At 42.3% G+C, this 18,753-nt stretch overlaps 1 protein-coding gene across 1 annotated transcript in view; it reads left to right on the forward strand.

Annotated features, from left to right (window-relative positions):
* LOC132885959 (B-cell receptor CD22-like) overlaps positions 1-18,753 on the forward strand; it is a 163,643-nt gene that overhangs the window by 91,469 nt on the left and 53,421 nt on the right. Inside the window, exon 3 of the mRNA XM_060920490.1 lies at positions 15,542-15,823. Within this exon, the coding sequence (XP_060776473.1) occupies positions 15,542-15,823 (282 nt within the window). The remainder of the gene's footprint in view (positions 1-15,541; positions 15,824-18,753) is intronic.

The raw sequence follows: 18,753 nt of genomic DNA on the forward strand, positions 1-18,753 counted from the left end.
GGCTACCATTGCAGGTTTGCAAGGTGAAGACAATAGATCTTATGTCTATATTTCCAGGGAGCGTCACATTGCTCCCTTTAGCGGGGATCTTGAGAAAGATGGGAGATCAGTGGATAACTTCATTGAAGAGATTGAGAGGGTTCTCCGTACAATGGCAAATCGGTCAGCTCATGATAAGTATGATTTTGTCATGTCATTACTGAAAGGGTCTGCTTTAGAAGAAGTACGACTTTGCACAGATGACAAACCCATTCCGGTGGAAGACTTGTATAAGCACTTGAGGGAAGCGTTCACTGATAAACGTAGTGTGCCCCAGCTCCTGCATGATTTCTATAGCTGCAAACAGAGAGCGGGTGAGGACATACTTGACTATTCCCATGCCGTGCGGAAGGCCTTGCAACAGGTTGTCAAACGCTCACCTACTTCAATTTCCAATGTGCAAGTGGCCTTGCGGGACCAGTTTGTGGAGGGGATTCGTGAGCCTACTCTGAGACGGGAACTTAGAAGATACGTGAGAGGTAAACCCGCTAGCACAATGGTAGAAGTGCGTGAGGAAGCTAGTCTCTGGACAATGGAGGAGCCCTCTGCACATGCCAAATCCACCAAGAGTAAGAGTAGAGTATCTGATCAGGGAGATGAGGCCTACTGTGCAGCAGTTGGCGCCTCAGGACAAAATCCCATGAGCTTGAATGACGTTTTGAAGGTGGTGTCAGAGCAAGGGAAGCAAATTAATGAGCTAACACAAGCAATAAAAGACCTAACAACTCAGACAGCAACCACCTCCAGGGTACAGCCCCGGGCTCCTTTAAGATTTACACAAGATGGTAAGCCAATCTGTCTGAAGTGTCAGAAAGAAGGCCATATCGCCAAAGAATGTCCACAGAAATACAAGGTGAGGGGGGTGGTTAACTCTGGGGCTCAGGGAAATGACCCACTCCAATTGCTGTGAGCCAGGCAATTCGGGGAGAAAATACAGGCTCAAAGATGTTACCCTCTCATGACGTCTTATTGCAACGAGCAGTAGGCACTTGTCCAGTGGTAGAAATTAAGGTGAGGGGTGTACCCATTTCTTGTTTGCTGGATACAGGGAGTCAAGTGAGCACCATTTATGAAAAATTCTTCTATGAGCATTTGGGTGGGCAGGACAAAGATGTCCTGTCTACCACTGGGTGGCTCAAGTTGACAGCAGCTAACGGATTAGACATTCCATATAAGGGGTATCTCGAGTTGGAAGTGGAGGCTATGGGGATGAATATCCCTCACTGCGGGTTCTTGGTTGTGAAAGACCTACACGATTCGCGGGGCTCAGCTCCAGGCATAATTGGCATGAATGTCATCAGCCGATGTCGTCAGTTGGCCCAAGCTGAATTTGATACCACATTGGGAGGGAAACTACTTTCTGAATGGAGGACTGCATTCCAGAATGTACAGGAGTGTAGACCTGACAAAACTGTGATGGTGAGGACAGCGAGTAAAGGGTCATTGTATGTACCGGCAGGGGCAGTCACCGTCGTCCAGACTCGAGTACAGGCTGCAATGTTGAAACCGGAAGGGCCATGGTTGCTAGAGCCTAGTAGAATTTCGCTACCTGGAGGGGTAGTGGTCATGCCTACTTTGGTCAATGTGCATGGTAATTGGGTTCCTGTTCAAATTTGTAATTTGTCAGAGGAGGATGTATGGCTCCATCCAAGAACCCGGCTAGGTGTTCTGATGCCAGTACAGTGCATGGATAATGAACAACAATGAGAAGTCAGGTTTCAACGCATAGCAGCAGACACTGAGCAGATATCTTTGGACATGGGTGAGAAGGACACAGACACTAACATAACAAACCTCTTGGATAATCTGGATGTGGGTGGCACAACAGAACAGTAGGCACAGTTGCGATCGGTATTGTCCAAATATGCGCAGGTGTTTGCTGTGGGGGAGGAGGATCTGGGATACACAGATAGAGTAGTTCATGAGATTAAACTGGTCGATGATGTCCCAGTTAACCTACCTTACCGCAGAATCCCGCCCACTCAGTATAAGGAGGTAAAAGAGCCTATCTCCCAGTTATTGAGAAAGGGAGTCATACAGGAGAGCTCAAGCGCTTATGCCTCACTGGTAGTGGTGGTTAGGAAATCAGATGGCACCATACGTCTTTGTGTTGATTATAGGAAATTAAACCAGAAAACCATGCGTGATGCATTCCCCTTACCCCGCATCGATGAGAGTTTCGACGCTTTGCGAGGTGCAAAATTCTTCTCCAGTATTGACTTAGCCAGCGGCTATCATCAAGTAGCAGTCGCGGAACATGACCGCCATAAGACGGCCTTTACAACTCCGTTTGGCCTTTATGAACACCTAAGGATGCCGTTTGGAGTCTGTAATGGGCCCACGACTTTCCAAAGATTAATGCAAGCAACCATGAACGACTTGGTTTTTCAGATTCTGTTAGTATACTTAGATGACATTTGTTTGTTCTCTAACACTTTCAGTGAACACTTGGAGAGATTGGATCTTGTACTAAGGCGACTGCAAGAGACCGGTCTAAAGGTAAAGATTGAGAAGTGTCATTTCTTACAAGAAAGAGTGACATTCTTAGGGCACCAAATCTCTGCTGAAGGAATAGGAACAGATCCTCACAAAATAGCTGCGGTAAGGGAGTGGCCAGTACCCACCACGTTAAAAGGATTGCGTTTGTTCCTGGGGTTCTGTAGCTACTTTTGGAGGTTTGTTCATGGATTTTCAAAGATAGCAGGTCCTCTGCATGATTTAGTGAATGTGTGCCTTGACGTGGGGCCCCCTGCCAAGGTCAATCAGATGCTAAACACCCTATGGAATGCTGAATGCCAGAAGGCCTTCAATGAGTTAAAGGAGAAGTTTACAAGCGCACCTGTGCTGGGTTTTGCAGATTTTACTGCTCCGTTTATTGTTGAAACCGATGCGAGTGGACTTGGGTTAGGAGCTGTACTGTCACAGCGGCAGGATGGCGTTATGAGAGTGATTTCTTATGCAAGTCGGAGATTGCGAAATGCTGAGAAAAATGACAAAAATTACGGTAGCATGAAGCTAGAGCTCTTAGCCCTAAAGTGGGCGATAGTGGAAAAATTTTGTGGTTATTTACTGGGAGCTAAATTTACTGTCATTACAGATAATAATCCACTGTGTCACCTCAACACAGCAAGGCTAGGAGCCATCGAACAAAGATGGGTGGCACAGCTGGCGACATTTGATTTTGACGTACAGTATCGCCCAGGGCGTTGTAATGCAGCTGCAGATGCCCTCTCTAGGCAGCCCTTAGCAGGGGAGCCTCAGGGTGCCCCAGAAGACATTGAGTATGACAATTGTACTGTGATTTGCAACGTGATGAGGAAGGGTACAGCTCTGCATTCTGAATTGGCTGAAATGGGCATGGCAAGATGTGAGGCAAGAAAGATACGAGCCTCTAGTGCAGTCACTCCCCCTATAAACCCGGCTCAGGGATCGACACTTAGCCTCCCAGGATATTCGAGAGATGAATTGTGTACGTTTCAACGTCAGGATCCAGTTCTTAGTGAATTTAAAACACTTTGGGATCAGAAACATAGACCAAGTGGGGGGGACAGAGCAGTTTTGTCGAAGCCTTTAAAATCTTTGCTCAAGCAATGGGTCCACATCAGGGAGTGTGATGGGCTACTGTATCGGGTGGTGCATGATGTAAGATACGGTGAGTGCTTCCAGCTCTTGATCCCTGAGGTTCTGAAAAGACAGGTCCTTGAGAATGTGCATGATGCCATGGGCCACCAAGGCATCGAGAGAACCTTACACCTCTTGTGGCAACGATGTTTCTGGGTTGGGATGTGGGAGGATGTGGACCGATGGATAAAGAGGTGTCAACGTTGCATCTTAACTAAAATGCCACAGCCAAAGATTCACCCGCAAATGAAGTCTTTCATAGCCAGTAGGCCACTGGAAGTAGTGGCTGTAGATTTTACAGTGCTGGAGCCTGCAACAGATGGTAGGGAAAATGTGCTAGTGGTAACAGACGTTTTTACCAAATTCACACAAGCTTACCCTACACGAGACCAGAAGGCAAACACCACAGCCAGGATTCTTCTCAGAGAGTGGTTCATGAAATATGGCGTACCGGAAAGGTTGCATTCAGATCAGGGCCGCAATTTTGAAAGTGAGGTAATTGCAGAGCTGTGCAAGTTGTATGGCGTCAGGAAGAGTCGCACCACACCTCACCATCCCACAGGAAATGCTCAATGTGAGAGGTTCAATTGGACCCTCCATGAGTTGTTGCGCACTGTGCCCCCTGAAAAAAAACGTCGTTGGCCTGAACACTTACCCAAGTTAGTGTATGCCTACAATGTGACTCCTCACTCAACCACTGGGTACTCTCCCCATTACCTACTCTTTGGAGTGGAACCCCGGTTACCAGTAGATGCATTGTTGGGACGGGAGGGCCCTGGGGTTACCAATCAAGACTGGTTAGCTGTGCATCAAAAGAGGTTGAAGGAGGCCCATGCCCGAGCCAAGGCGTTTACAGAACAAAAAGCAGCTGAGAGAATGGCCTTACAGAAAGGAAAGGTTTATTGTCCACCGATTGATATTGGGCAGGTTGTATACATCAGAAATCGACCTCAAGGACGTAACAAAATTCAGGACGCTTGGCAGTCTGCCTCATACCGGGTAGTTGGTATTAAGGGGACTACGTACACCCTAGAACCTATTGGGGGGGGGGCGGCTAAGAGGGTGAATAGGGTGGACATCAGGCCATGTGCGGGTGGGGAGTTGGTTGACTCAGACCCTGAAAAGAGCAAGCGCAGACAGCCTCTAGAGTCAGTCAGAAGCGAGGACTCAGAGTCGGGCAGTGAATGCTCAGATGATGAAATGAGGGGAGAACTTGTTCCCATTGATGAAGTGACTGGTAATACAAGAGTGGAAAATGAAATTGGGGTCGGAATGTCCAATGAAGAAAATCTAGGGGCTGAAGGGATAGTCCAGCCTCACCCTTATGAGGATGAGGGCACCGACCCTGAAGAAGATACCGGTTCAGAATCAGCCAGTATCCCTGTCTGCATCCCCCGTAGAAGCACAAGGCAGAATGCCGGACAACATTCAAACTTGTACCACCAACCTAGATCAGTGTTAGAGTCTGGTCCAGTTTGTCCCACTCAGGATTCAAATTGATATAGCAGTCCTGTGCAAAGAGGTTAAGGTGACACTGATAGTCATCGAGGACGTTGACTCCTTAGCAGGGGAGAATGTAGCCTGGTGATGGGTGGCCTCTGGTGGAGAAAGGTGGAATTTTACCTTCTTTATGTGCTGTACCTTTAAGAAATCAAAAACGCGAACGGACTACGGCAACCCCACTAGGCCATTGAAGGGAGGCGTGACTTCCTGATAGGAAGAACCGGGAAGATTCACAGGAAAAGCGAGGTTGGGGGGTTAATGGTTTAAAAACCCTGTTATAACACTCGAGTGAGCAATGTAAGTTCGTACATTTATACTTAAAATAGTTCAAATACAAATGAAGTGTCATTGAAAAAATTTGAGTTTGAATGTTCTGGTGCACATAGCAGATGGAGTTTGATTGGTCTACCGTGTATTGGAGACTGGAGAAACATGGGTGATAGTTGCTAGTAACGAAAGTGAGTATGATTTATAAGACTGTACCGCTTAATTTTTAATTACCAGTAACAATGATGTTATTTAGAGAATAATCAACTGTATGGTTGTTCCGTTCACAGCCTGTCCACTGCCGTATTTTTGGGGTTTATTGGTACTGTAACGTGTCGAATCCATTGTTTGCACTGTAACGTATGGGATGTGGTTTATTCCCCGCGCATTTTTTGTGTACTACTTATACATTTCGTAAGCACTCGGTTAGGTTTTCTGGTGTTTTGTGTTTGGTAAGATTGTTTCAAGAATAAGACACCTGGTTCACAGAGGGGGACCAAATTGTTTTGATTATATAAACAAACTCTTATCCCGGGCTTCAACTAGCCTACTGGGAACTTTGATTTTCAATAAATCCATTTTATATTCAATTGCATTTGTGTGCTGTGTGTATTTCTCCCGGCTACACATTTGCAGCTGTCACTTTTGTCTTGGCTTCAGCCTTTATTTCCCTCAAGTCTGTATGACTTCTGGAACAAAACTGAATAGACACTCTGGTCAAAAGATAATTTGTCATTATTTTTACATTTATAAGTCAAAATATTCTGTTAATAGCAAACATTTCTTAAATCTCTTTAAAAATGCTATTAGCCTCAATCACATATGCTATAAGGAATAACTGACACATATATCACAAAAACATAATGGCAAAAACATTATCATTTAATTCTCATCTCGGGGGAGAAGGACCGGGACCAGGAGATGCTGCTCTGGAGGAAAAGTGGTGACAGAGCTCCTGAAAGGCTTTCTTTCTTTTTTAGATCCCAAAGTTTCACCCTCAGGTTCCCAGAAGCAGTCATGCTCTGTATGTGAATTAGATCAAACGATAAGTTAGACAATCTCTATAGCAAATTTAAAAAAAGAGCTGCCCACCACTTTTACCTTGATGCAAGATAGCTAACATTATTCCTACAGAGCTAGCGATAACTTTCAGCAAAGTATATTCACAAAAACCACCGCTAGTTAGCTAAATCCCATTCAGTTTCTATGGAGCGGTGTTTAGGTAACCGCAGTTTACACTTAGCTCTTGTCTCTCTTTTTGTTTGCTCCAGTGCTGTTGAGACGCTGCCATCTTTGTTGAAAATTTCAGAAGCTCTCAGGTGGTCGTGTGATTCGCTGCTAGCACTCTGATTGGATGATCTTAAAAAGTTGCCCGAAATGATCAAAATTGTTCAGATAGAAATTATGTTGCCCAATCTCAGTGGGAAAGTGTTGAAGTGCAGTTGCCCAGCAACATTGCCCAAAAAGTTGCCCCGTGTATCATCACCTTTACTTTTCAGTGAGTTATGCTGTATATAAAAAGGATGTGCTTTAGTGAAGTCTATAACACTGATTATACAGTTTGTTGGATTGAGAAGGAAGGCTAACACAAGATGAAGATGGAGGCGCCTATGTTTCTCCCCCTTTGTCAATGGAGGTTAAAATGATGTCATTCCGATCTCTAATTTAACTTTTCTGAGGTCAGTCGAATGTAGAATTCCTGTAACTTTACTGTTAGGTCATTCTTCTCTGACCTCTCTCATCAACAAGGCATTTCTACCTGTTGGATTGTGTGGGTCCCCCCTCCCCCCATTTCTGTGTAAAGTCTAGACACTGCCTGCAACCATATCACAGTCAAAGTGACTGAGATCAGTTTTTCTCATTATGATGTTTGATGTGAACATTAACTGAAGATCTTGACCTGTATCCTGGGCTGCTGCTGGTGAAGTGAATGGTGATGACGATAAGGACCCACAACATTCCAGTAGTTCACAGGCTCTTTGTTATCACTGAATTGCTGTGTGCATGATTCAGTAAATCACACTAATTGAAACAGAATTTAAGCAAGACCATCAGCTTTGATGAAACAAATTTCAATTTCCAAACCTGCTAAATTCGGGCTACTTTTATCTTGTTTCTAATGTTAAGGCAGAGATATTCTGAGAGGAACATCTCTGGCTAAGGTGACTGGTTAGCGTTATTTTATTTGAACATTGCTGAAAATATCTTTGTGAAGTGCCCAGGCAGTCGTATCGGTTTGGTGTTTGTCCTGATATTTGTGTGCGCCTGTGCTCTCACAGCTAACTGTTCTCAGAAACAGTTTACTGCTTATTTAGCACTTTTCACAACAGTTTCTGTGCTCAAACAAACATCTCATCTCATCTCATTATCTCTAGCCGCTTTATCCTTCTACAGGGTCGCCTAAACAGTGAAATAAGTGTGTGTTAGCTCTTTTACTGAATGGAGAGTGTGGTAGATGACTTTTTTCATATCATGGACCATGGAAACGGTAGGGCTCTACTTAGGGAAATGAATATTTTTTTTATAGCTTCTCTCCCGGCGGCACGGTGGTGTAGTGGTTAGCGCTGTCACCTCACAGCAAGAAGGTCCGGGTTTGAGCCCCGCGGCCGACGAGGGGCTTTCTGTGTGGAGTTTGCATGTTCTCCCCGTGTCCCCGTGGGTTTCCTCCGGGTGCTCCGGTTTCCCCCACAGTCCAAAGACATGCAGGTTAGGTTAACTGGTGACTCTAAATTGACCGTAGGTGTGAATGTGAGTGTGAATGGTTGTCTGTGTCTCTGTGTCAGCCCTGTGATGACCTGGCGACTTGTCCAGGGTGTACCCCGCCTTTCGCCCATAGTCAGCTGGGATAGGCTCCAGCTTGCCTGCGACCCTGTAGAAGGATAAAGCGGCTAGAGATAATGAGATGAGATGAGACTTCTCTCCCTTCTCACTGTCCTTTCCTCTCATGGGCAATGCGTCTTCGAATCAGTTGCATAGGAAAATGTGATTTGAAATAAAGAAGCAAACATTTGAATTCATGTGACTGCTCTATTAGTCAGTCAAATTTCACTAAAATGTATATTATTTACCAGCTGGGAGGTCCATATCGTGAAATACCGTGACCAAGGTCTTGAAAATGCTCACCGAGACCTCTGAGCAGAGGTCAGTATTCTCAAGGCTGAGAACACGGTATTTCATGATATGGACCAACCTTAACCTGGTAAATAATATATTAATTTTTTTCTTTACCAAATTCACACAGAAAATATGAGCACCCGAAAGGGAAAACAAAGCCAAGACGAGCCGGCATTTTGAATCCTCATTCATGGCTGTCATGCAAATGGCTTCCTCCTGGGTATACAAGTGCACTTCCATGGCAGGAAAAAAAAAAACATTTTGCTGCCTATGTAGTCCTCTATTTATACAAAATTGAGTCATTCAGGATTCAGCCATCTTTTTGCTCGGCGTTAGCAACAGTTACAGGTTTTCAGCTTTCTCCTGAAATGTTTTCTTTTATTTCATCTTCATCAGGGTAGTAAAACTCACTTTTGCTGTGAACACTGTTGTTATCGCTATCCATGCTGAAAAATTAAGGCTATTATACTGAGAAACGCAAAAATAAATGTTGCCAAAAATTGCTACTATGTTTGTTGTTGTGAACGAGCGAGTCGCCAAAGGTCCGTAACCAGGGTCCATATCAGAGGATTCTGGACCGCTTGCGAGCCACTCAGAGCGCCTGATTTGATGGAAACCAGACCACGAAAAAAATTATTAATTTTATTGGTTGGGGAACTGTTGGGCCTGACCAATTCAAAATGTGTTCCACAGTCCATGTTTCATTCTAAGCTGGAGTCTGATCCAATAGACCAGTTGCAGGAATTGGTCACGCGTCAGTTTTCCCCATAGCAACAAGCCCGTGGTGGGCAAGCTAACTTGACATTCCTTGACAACCATAAGAGTTTGACTGGCGATGCGAAGTAATCCATTTCTGTAATAGCTGTTTTTACCTTTTCTACGGTCTTTTTTGACCCGCATTTTCGTGTGTACTTGGAAAAAGTTTGTGGTTTTAACTTCTGTTGTAAGTTAAAGTGAATCATTGGTCATAAAAGAGTTTTTTGGACTCAAGTTGGTCACTGCCGAAAGAAATTCACGTGCGAAATGGCGGATGTATCTGTATTTATATATCTGTATTTATTTTCAAAAATCTTCACACATGAAGTGAATGATAAAGGTAGAAAAGGAGAAATTATAAGTTATAAACATACCTGAGAAATCCACCATTTCGCCAATGCATCTTCGAATCAGTTGCAAAGGAAAATGTGATTAGAAATAAAGAAACAAACAAAGAAACATTTGAATTCATGTGACTGCTCTACAAGCCAATTAAATTCATTAAAAATATTTTATTTTATTGGTTGGGGAACTGTTGGGCCTGACCAATTCAAAATGTGTTCCACAGTCCATGTTTCATTCTGAGCTGGAGTCTGATCCAATTACAGTGCACTTTCACATGTTTTTGGAGGGAGGGCTAAAGGGAGGGGGTGGGATTTTTCAGTTGGATACTTTCAAAATCTGGTTTCTCAAAAATTACCTACCCTAGCTTTCAATAGCAAGTCAACGAGGTTGGCTCATCTTATGTACTGGGCATGCTCATGCTAATAATAGTAGGTACTATTAGTAGTTTCAAGTGTGAACTGTGAACTGAGAGCACACAGTGTTAATGAAGAAATGACTTTAACATTTCTAAGAACAGCCCTGTGATGACCTGGCGACTTGTCCAGGGTGTACCCTGCCTTTTGCCCATAGTCAGCTGGGATAGGCTCCAGCTTGCCTGTGACCCTGTAGAACAGGATAAAGCGGCTAGAGATAATGAGATGAGATGAGATTTCTAAGAACACATTTTCCCCTATTGAATGTCCCTGTATATTTGTTCATTAGTCCGACTGCACTATTCTTCCAGAGGAGCCCAGAATTCCTAGCTGTGACCCCACCTGTATCTGCATGATTTAATACACTGTGCTACTGTCACTTGATTGGATGATGGATAATTGCATAAATAAGCAGGTTTTCCTTATAAACTCAGACATCCCAAGTCTCCCAGAAGTTCCAGGAGTCTCAAGCATATTGATAGCGGCTCCCTGATGCCCGCACATTACATACAATCTCACAGAATCTAGAGCAAGTGAGCAAGCTTCATCCCAAACCTTTCGACCAGTTAGTCAGTGCATAGAGCATGAAGAAGAGTAACAGCTGCTCCAGCCATTTTCTGGAACCCAGGAAATGAATACATGGTACAAATCATCGTTTTTTGTTTTGGTGTTCAACTTTCACAGTTATGATAAAGCAGTGTCTTTGTAATTGTCATCTTTGTAAGCTCACTTGCGAGGCACAAGGCTAAATAATGGCAATAAATTACTTTCATTTTACAGTGCTGGAGCGGCAGGAGCAGGTGTCGCACAACAGGCAGGAATTTGTTCGGATTCAGCTCCAAAACTAAGTTGCTCATAAAACTACAACCTTTTCTGGTTCTAACAGAACCAATTAGGACCATATACACCCTTTCTATTTTGTGCTACAATGTTAAGTAGAGGTGTGTGTGTGTACTGGGGGTCAACACACAATTACCATTATTTTTATTTATTTATTTAAATTTATTTTACTAAAATCATCGTATTTCTGCAACCATACATTTTTTTTTCAAAATTCCAAAACCTATGATATTCTTGCGGTGTCCCTTTACAGAGAGCTGATTTTAAGGTGAACTGAACCTGTTTGAAATTTTAAGGTCCCTACAATCATCACGGAATTGGCGCGAAGGAAAAAGCCATTACAAAATTAATTTATTTATCACTCTGTGATAAACTTCCCTGTATATTTCTGAATCTTGTCGTTGCCTTTTTGTCCACTGAAAAAACATGATCCCATGTCTTATTTCCTCTTGTGTGGCAGGTAACATGTTGATGCAGTCTGGGAAGTACTGTCTTCAAGTTGCAGTGATTGAAGTCACCCACAAAAATAAAGGCAGACTCTGGGTGCATTTCCTGCTGTTTGCTAATGGCTGAATGCAATTCTCCCAGTGCAAGCTTAACATTAGCATCTGGTGGTGTATACAGCAGTAACTATCACTGATGTGAGTTCTCTTGGGAGATAAAAAGGTCTACATTTAACCATGAGAAACTGCACATTAGGTGAGCAGTGTCTCTCGGCGACAACAGAGTTTGTACACCAAGCTCTATTTCTATAAATGCACAAACCTCCGCCTCTGGTTTTGCCAGAGCCATCTACAGTCCAAATGAATGGACACACCATCCTGTTATCTCTCTCAACTAACTCATCGGGTTTTTCTGTGTTTATAGGCTCTGAAAGAGATTCTCTCACAACATGAGCAAAATATCCACTGTTCAATTAATACTGTATCTTCAGGTACTATTAACACATCATATCCATCTTCCATCAAATATGTGATTTTCTGATGTGAAAATCAGCACTCTCCAGTCACAAGACAAAGCAATTCTACAGAGAGGGGAGAGCATTCTATGTCAGAAGCTTTCAAAAAATAAAGGAAAAATTCCCAGTGAGAGATAAAATCTTGATGAATCTGTCAGTGGTCAATCCTGAGAACCATGATGTGAAACCAGAGCAGATTTTGACTTTGGCAGAAAGATTTCCAAATGTAATGAAGGCAGATGCCAGAGAACAGCTCCATTTAGAAGTCCTGGATTATGTGCCATCTAACCTGGAAGCAATGGTGCCAAATTATAAGAATTTACCAGTTGATGAGTGCTAGGGGAAGCTGTCCAAAGTCACATCTGTGAGCTCAGGGCAGTTGAGATTCAGGGAGCTCTGTCAGCTGATGAAGCTGCTATTGGTGCTGCCAAATTCTAATTGCGATGGGGAAAGGGCATTCAGCATGGTGCGTCACATCAAAACAGAATTTAGGGGTCAGATGTCTCACCACACACTTGTGAATCTGATGTCTTGTAAGATTAACAAGTTTATTGACACAGAGTGCTACGAGGTGGAGGTGTCTGGAAAATTGCTCAAATCTGCAAAGCAAGCAGCCTCGAAATACAATGAAAGCTTGCAAAAGGAACAGGCATAGAACAGAGGAAAGGAAAGCGCCCTTTAGGCCTAGGCCTATGTGTACAATTGCATTCATTGTCATTCATGCAATTCATTCATTGTTCTGTTATATTCATTTGTGTTTTGGTATCTAAGTAAAGGAATGTTCTGTGGTGAAATATCTACAGTATCTATCTATCCTGGTCATCCTTCCTTATTTATGGGGGGTGGGGTGTCCAGATTCAAACAGTAAGGAGCTTAATATATGACACATTGTAATTATCATAGTTTACTGTATGGGTTGGGGGCAGCTAAGTCCCCAAGTCAGGGTGTTGGCTATGAATCTGAGTGAATTGAGTGAATTCAGGTCTTGTTCATCTCCAAAAGGCCACCCCAAAATCCACCAGAATGCAGGAAATCACATCAACCAAATCCAAAATTTTCTTGGCAGGGGGTGTCCCTGAAATTAATTTTGTCAGGTTGGGATGTCTGTAAAGTGTTCTGTGAGTTTATGTATTACCTCCCTCTGGAGTAATTATAATTGATTTGCACATCACAAGTGATCTGTCTTAAACATTTATGCTAAAACAAACACTCTTAATTTATTTCCACTTTTTCTTTCAGGTGAACTGTTTTGATATTTACTACTCTATCTATAAACCAGTACAGAAGACCAATAATAATACACACATGGATTGGGCTTCTGAGAAACTACATACAGAAATAAATATTATTCACACCTGCATAGCCTGGCATGGTGGTGTAGTGGTTAACACTATTGCCTCATAGCAAGAAGGTTCTGGGTTCAAGCCCACTGGCCAGTGGCTGATGGGGGCCTTTCTGTGTGGAGTTTGCTTGTTCTCCCTGTGTTTGTGTGGGTTTGCTCCGGTTTCCCCCATCATCCAAAAACATCCAGGTTTTGAATAATAGGTGGCTTTAAATTGACTGTAGGTGTGAAGGTGAGTGAATTGTTGTTTGTCTCGAAAATTAAACACTAAACTCAAAGGAGCTTGAACTTGGATGAAAGATGAGCGACCTAGAAATTGTAGCTTGTCAAGCTTTCAGCTTCTCTTGATTTAATGCAGTGGAGTCTCTACTGTGTGCTCTATTTGTATGTGAGAGTTTGAGAAAAACAAAAAGTATTGAAGATTTTTCTGGAAAGAGGAAGGAAGAGCAGATACAGTGCCTGTACACACTAAAAGAGAAGTTAAAGATCTGGGATACACTCATCCTCTCTTTCTTTCCTTGTAGTGTGATTGAAAGCGAGAAACCACAGGAAGTGTTGAGACTTGAACACTCACCACACCTCACTCAGTCAGTCATTAGAGTTACAGGATGGAGCTCAGTCCACTCCCGGTGATGCTCTGTGAGTAAATGTTCTCTTTGTGTCTTCATTAGAGTGAGTGGTGGGGTATAAAGTTCTCCATCTGCAGTCTGAATGTCCTGAGTGATGAGTTTGTGTCATTAGGACATGGGTTTATGTCCCAGTGCTGAGATTATCACACTTTTAATCATAATATTTGCTTTAAATAAAGCAATTTTCATTAAATAAAGGCATTAATGAGCAGAATAGTCACTTTTGAATTTCTTACAGCTGGTAGTTTAGATTTTCTGAGTAAGACTGAATCATTTGTGTCTACAGTGTGCTGTTTCCATGAACAGACTGAATAATTTTCAGATTTACATCATGTTTTCTGTTTCTGTTCCCTTTTTAGTGCTGGTTTCACTGATACCAGTGGCCCATGTTCAAGGTGATTTATACTGTATACACTTCATCCTTTATATTGTGTAATTTCTTCTTTCTATGGGGTTATAAAGGTTGTGTAGAATTTGTTACTAGCTGATTAATAATCATTCACAAGAATTATGTTCATTTCAGATAAATAATGGTAATAAAATAAGAAAACAATGACCAACAAAACTTCTGACGTGAATACATAGTTTTACATGAGTTTCACTGTGGTTCTTTAATTCGACATAAAAATCCCTTTACTTTAGAGATGCATCAATACTGGAACTAAGAATGCCCCAGTATGAACAGGCACAGCCAGGTGATATATATGGGTTGTTATAGTAACAGGGATTCAAAAGTAAAGCCAAAATTGTCTCTGAGGCCTTCTAGTGGCTGGCTGCAGTACAGTTGTAACCCCGCCCATTTCTATGTTACTCTATGGGAAAAGTGTCAAACTTCCATTTTAAGTTACATCTCAACCCAATTATTTTCAGCAACAGTGTTCTGTCATTTTTATAAATGGACCCTGAGATCGACTTCAACATCTTATCTCATGATCAATGAATTTGATTGACGGTCACGGTATTTCACCATAAGAACTGACCTTAAGCTGGTTAATAATATATTTATTTTTTTCTTTCCCAAATTCTAACAGAAAGCGCCCGAAAGGGGAAACCGAGCCGAGCCGCCATTTTGAATCCTCATTCACGGCTGTAATGCAAATGGCTTCCTCCTCGGTATACAAGTGCACTTCCATGGCAGGAAAAACATTACATTCTGCCGCCTATGTAGTGCCCTATTTATACAAATAGGAGTCATTCAGGATTCAGCCATGTTTTTGCTCGACCAAAGTTATCCAGTATTATGACCTTTATATTGCATACATAAAGCCATTTGGTGAAACTTTGAAGAAGAGATTGTACTGGTTTAAAGTTTTTACCGAACGTAATGCTATGTATGAGGATAACATGGTCCAAAATGGGCCTCATTAACTAATGAGATCAAACTGTGAGCAAGTTAGAGGTTTTTAGCTTTCTGCTGAAATGTTTTATTTTATTTCTTCTTCCTCAGGGTAGTGAAACTCGCTCTCGCTGTGAACACTGTCGTTATCGCTATCCATGCTGTAAAATTAATGCTATTCTCCTGAGAAATGCTGGCAAACATTTAGGATACAGACCCGCTCGCCAGCCAATCAGAGCGCAGGATTTGGACCGCGAAAAAAATATAAATGTTTATGTTAGAAATATTTCTGAAAGCATTGAATGAACACAGTGAATCTGTTGCTTCTGTTGTGAAGTGAAAAGCAGCTCTGACACCTTCATCATTTCATACCAACAGAAAAACCCAAAGCGACTGTGAGAGTGAATCCTCAGAGCTCCGTCTACACTGGAGACACCATCACTCTGAGCTGTGAGCTGCAGCAGGGGGCTGGATGGCAGTTTCTCTGGGACAAATATAATCAGTATTGGCAGTTTGTGAACACTGGAGCTACAAACACCAACACACTCAGAGTGACAGTTGATACTGCAGGAGAAACCGGGTATCGGTGTATCGCACGCAGGCGGAACACAAACTACTACTACACAGACTACAGTAATGAAGTCAGGATTACAGTAAGAGGTACAGCATAAATTTTTCACCTTTTTTCAACAGGTTTGAAGTTAGGAGGGGTGTGAATAAAAATACTGCATAATTATAGCAATTCCTTGTTATTCTATAATGTTTTAAATAATCTTGAAATAAGTTTTAAAAGGTAGGTGTTATTTGTGGTCAGTGAGGTCGAACAAGGCTCAGTAAAGTCAGTAAAACAGTTGAGTGTGTGTTTATCAGGGAGAGATTCACTCTCATATGTGAGATACAGCTGATAAAACTTTTATTTCACAAAATATTATTATAATAATAAACCATTCAGTGATGATGAGAAAGATGAACACATTCCTAATCTCTTATAAAGGTGTTTATACCTGTATGGAAACAGAGAAGTGCAGAAATACTCACTATAACATTATTCCATGTAACTGTTGAATTCTGGATTCTGATTGGTCAAAAGGTGTTGATTAATTTTCTATAACAGCAGCTCTGACAGTGCACTTGTTACGGGTCCCAGGGATGGGAGACCGCGGAAACAAATATACCTGTATAAAGCAGGTAAAACAAATATATTTACCTGTATAAAGCAGAGGAATGAGGACACAATGCACCTTGTTTCCTTCCCAGATTGCTTCTGAGGAAACAGCATCCGTTCCGCTCCCTTACTGTTCCCCGGAGCAACTAGTGACAACACAAACGTTCCACCCCTCCCATTTCCAACATAAGCGAAGCACCTCAAGGCAATATACGACTTTTAATTCAAAACATAAATGTATACATGAACAAAAATAATTATAATACTAATTAAAGGAGTCTTACCACCTAAATGTGGTCACCCTATTTTAGGTGTGCCACACGCTCATCCTAATATGGTACTGTTTCTATAGTAACAGCTCATTCAGAGGGACTTGTATGGTGGATGCTTCACATAATCTAAGCCTAGCGTGACCAGACATCCCGGTTTGACCGGGACGGTCCCGATTTTGAGTTGTGTGTCCCCAGTCCCGACAAAGGTCCGTCGGGACGCTGAAATGTCCCAGTTTACACCAAACACTAACAAACTGTCCCGGTTACAGCGATCACATATAGCCAACGAGATGTCAATAAAGCTTCTAGCAATTCAGCATCAATGTGCGTGTGTGCTCAGTCAACCTTACAATGTATCAATTTGTAGCATCTTGCAATATAGAGGCCGCGTTATAACGTTTTTTTTTCGCTAGCGGTTGTCAACAACTGCACAACAATGCCAAACGGATGAGCGCCGGGTGATGTTCGCGCACTTCAAAAGTAGGGAGATTCCTTACAGCAATGTCAGCCAGCTTTGCCAGTTTGCCATGTGCCTACCTGGCACCAATGCTCCAGCTGAGCCAATATTTTCACTCATGAGTAACATCTGACTGATGAGAGGAATCGCATGACCATGCCTACTCTCGAAGCCTTGCTCATTACCCGGGCCAATTTCAACGATACTTGCAGTTTCCCAGCAGGCTCTCGGGCAATAAAGCGCTACTGAAGCAAATTCACTCATCATGTAAATATATGCATAAAATGGCATCTTCTTTAGGGTGGGTGGGTTGGGTGGCTGTGTTCCCTGGTGCAAATCCTGGCCAGGATCCTACCAGGATCCTAGCAGGATCTTACCAGGATCCTAACCAGGATCTTGTACAGGATCTGAAATATAATCCTAAAGGATCTTGTCCAAGATCCTACAAGATCCTGTACAAGATCCTGTAGGATCCTATAGGATCCTACAGGATCTTGAACAGGATCCTGTAGGATCTTGTACACGATCCTGTAGGATCCTAACCAGGATCTTGTACAGGATCCTATAGGATCCTGGTAAGATCCTACAGGATTTTGTGAAGGATCCTACAATATCCTACAGGATCCTGTACAGGATCCTACAACATCCTACAGGCTCTTGAACAGGATCATACAATATCCTACAGGATCCTACATGATCTTGTACAGGATCCTGTAGGATCTTGGACAAGATTCTTTAGGATTATATTTCAGATCCTGTACAAGATCCTGGTTAGGATCCTGGTAAGATCCTGCTAGGATCCTGGTAGGATCCTGGCCAGGATTTGCACCAGGGCTTTTAGATGAATCACATTATTATGAAGGTTATTTTTCAACCAAACATGCTGTTGATTGTACTAGGTTTCATAGTTGAATAAATATGGAACACTGCTCTTTATAACTTTATTCAAGCAAACTCATGAAAACTGTAACTCTGAAATATTATCATGGAATAGTTAAAATTGTCTTCCATATTCACATTATTATGGTTTGTTGAAATAAAGGTCATCATATTTAGCTATATTTAAACCCTAAATCACATATAGTATGTGTGAGCCCTCTTCTGCTCTTGTACAGAAGGATATTTATTTAAGTTTAAAAAAACCTCGCAAAAAACCTTTAAATGCACTATCTATTCAAGAATTTAGGGCTAGCAAGCCTTGTTTCCATGCTACCCTGAATTTGCTGAATCAGAGTATTGGGAATTTGTTCGGCAAGAACCTACTCAGGATCCTGTTGGTATCCAGTTAGGCTCTTATTCAGGATCCTACTTAGGATCTTGTTAAGATCCTATAAGAACATACCCAGGATCCTGTTGGTATCCAGTTAGGATCCTGTTCAAGATCTTGTTTAAGATCCTACAAGATCCTACACAGGATCCTGCTGCAATTGAGTTAGGATCTTATTCAGGATTCTGGTCAAGGTCTTGTTTAAGATCCTACAAGATCCTTCTCAGGATCCTGTTGGTATCCAGTTAAGATCTTATTCAAGATCCTACTTAGGATCTTGTTAAGATCCTACAAGAACATACCCAGGATCCTGTTGGTATCCAGTTAGGATCCTGTTCAAGATCTTGTTTAAGATCCTACAAGATCCTACACAGGATCCTGCTGCAATTGAGTTAGGATCTTATTCAGGATCCTGTTCAAGATCTTGTT

This window comes from Neoarius graeffei, chromosome 1, assembly GCF_027579695.1.
Source record: "Neoarius graeffei isolate fNeoGra1 chromosome 1, fNeoGra1.pri, whole genome shotgun sequence".
NCBI lineage: Eukaryota > Metazoa > Chordata > Actinopteri > Siluriformes > Ariidae > Neoarius > Neoarius graeffei.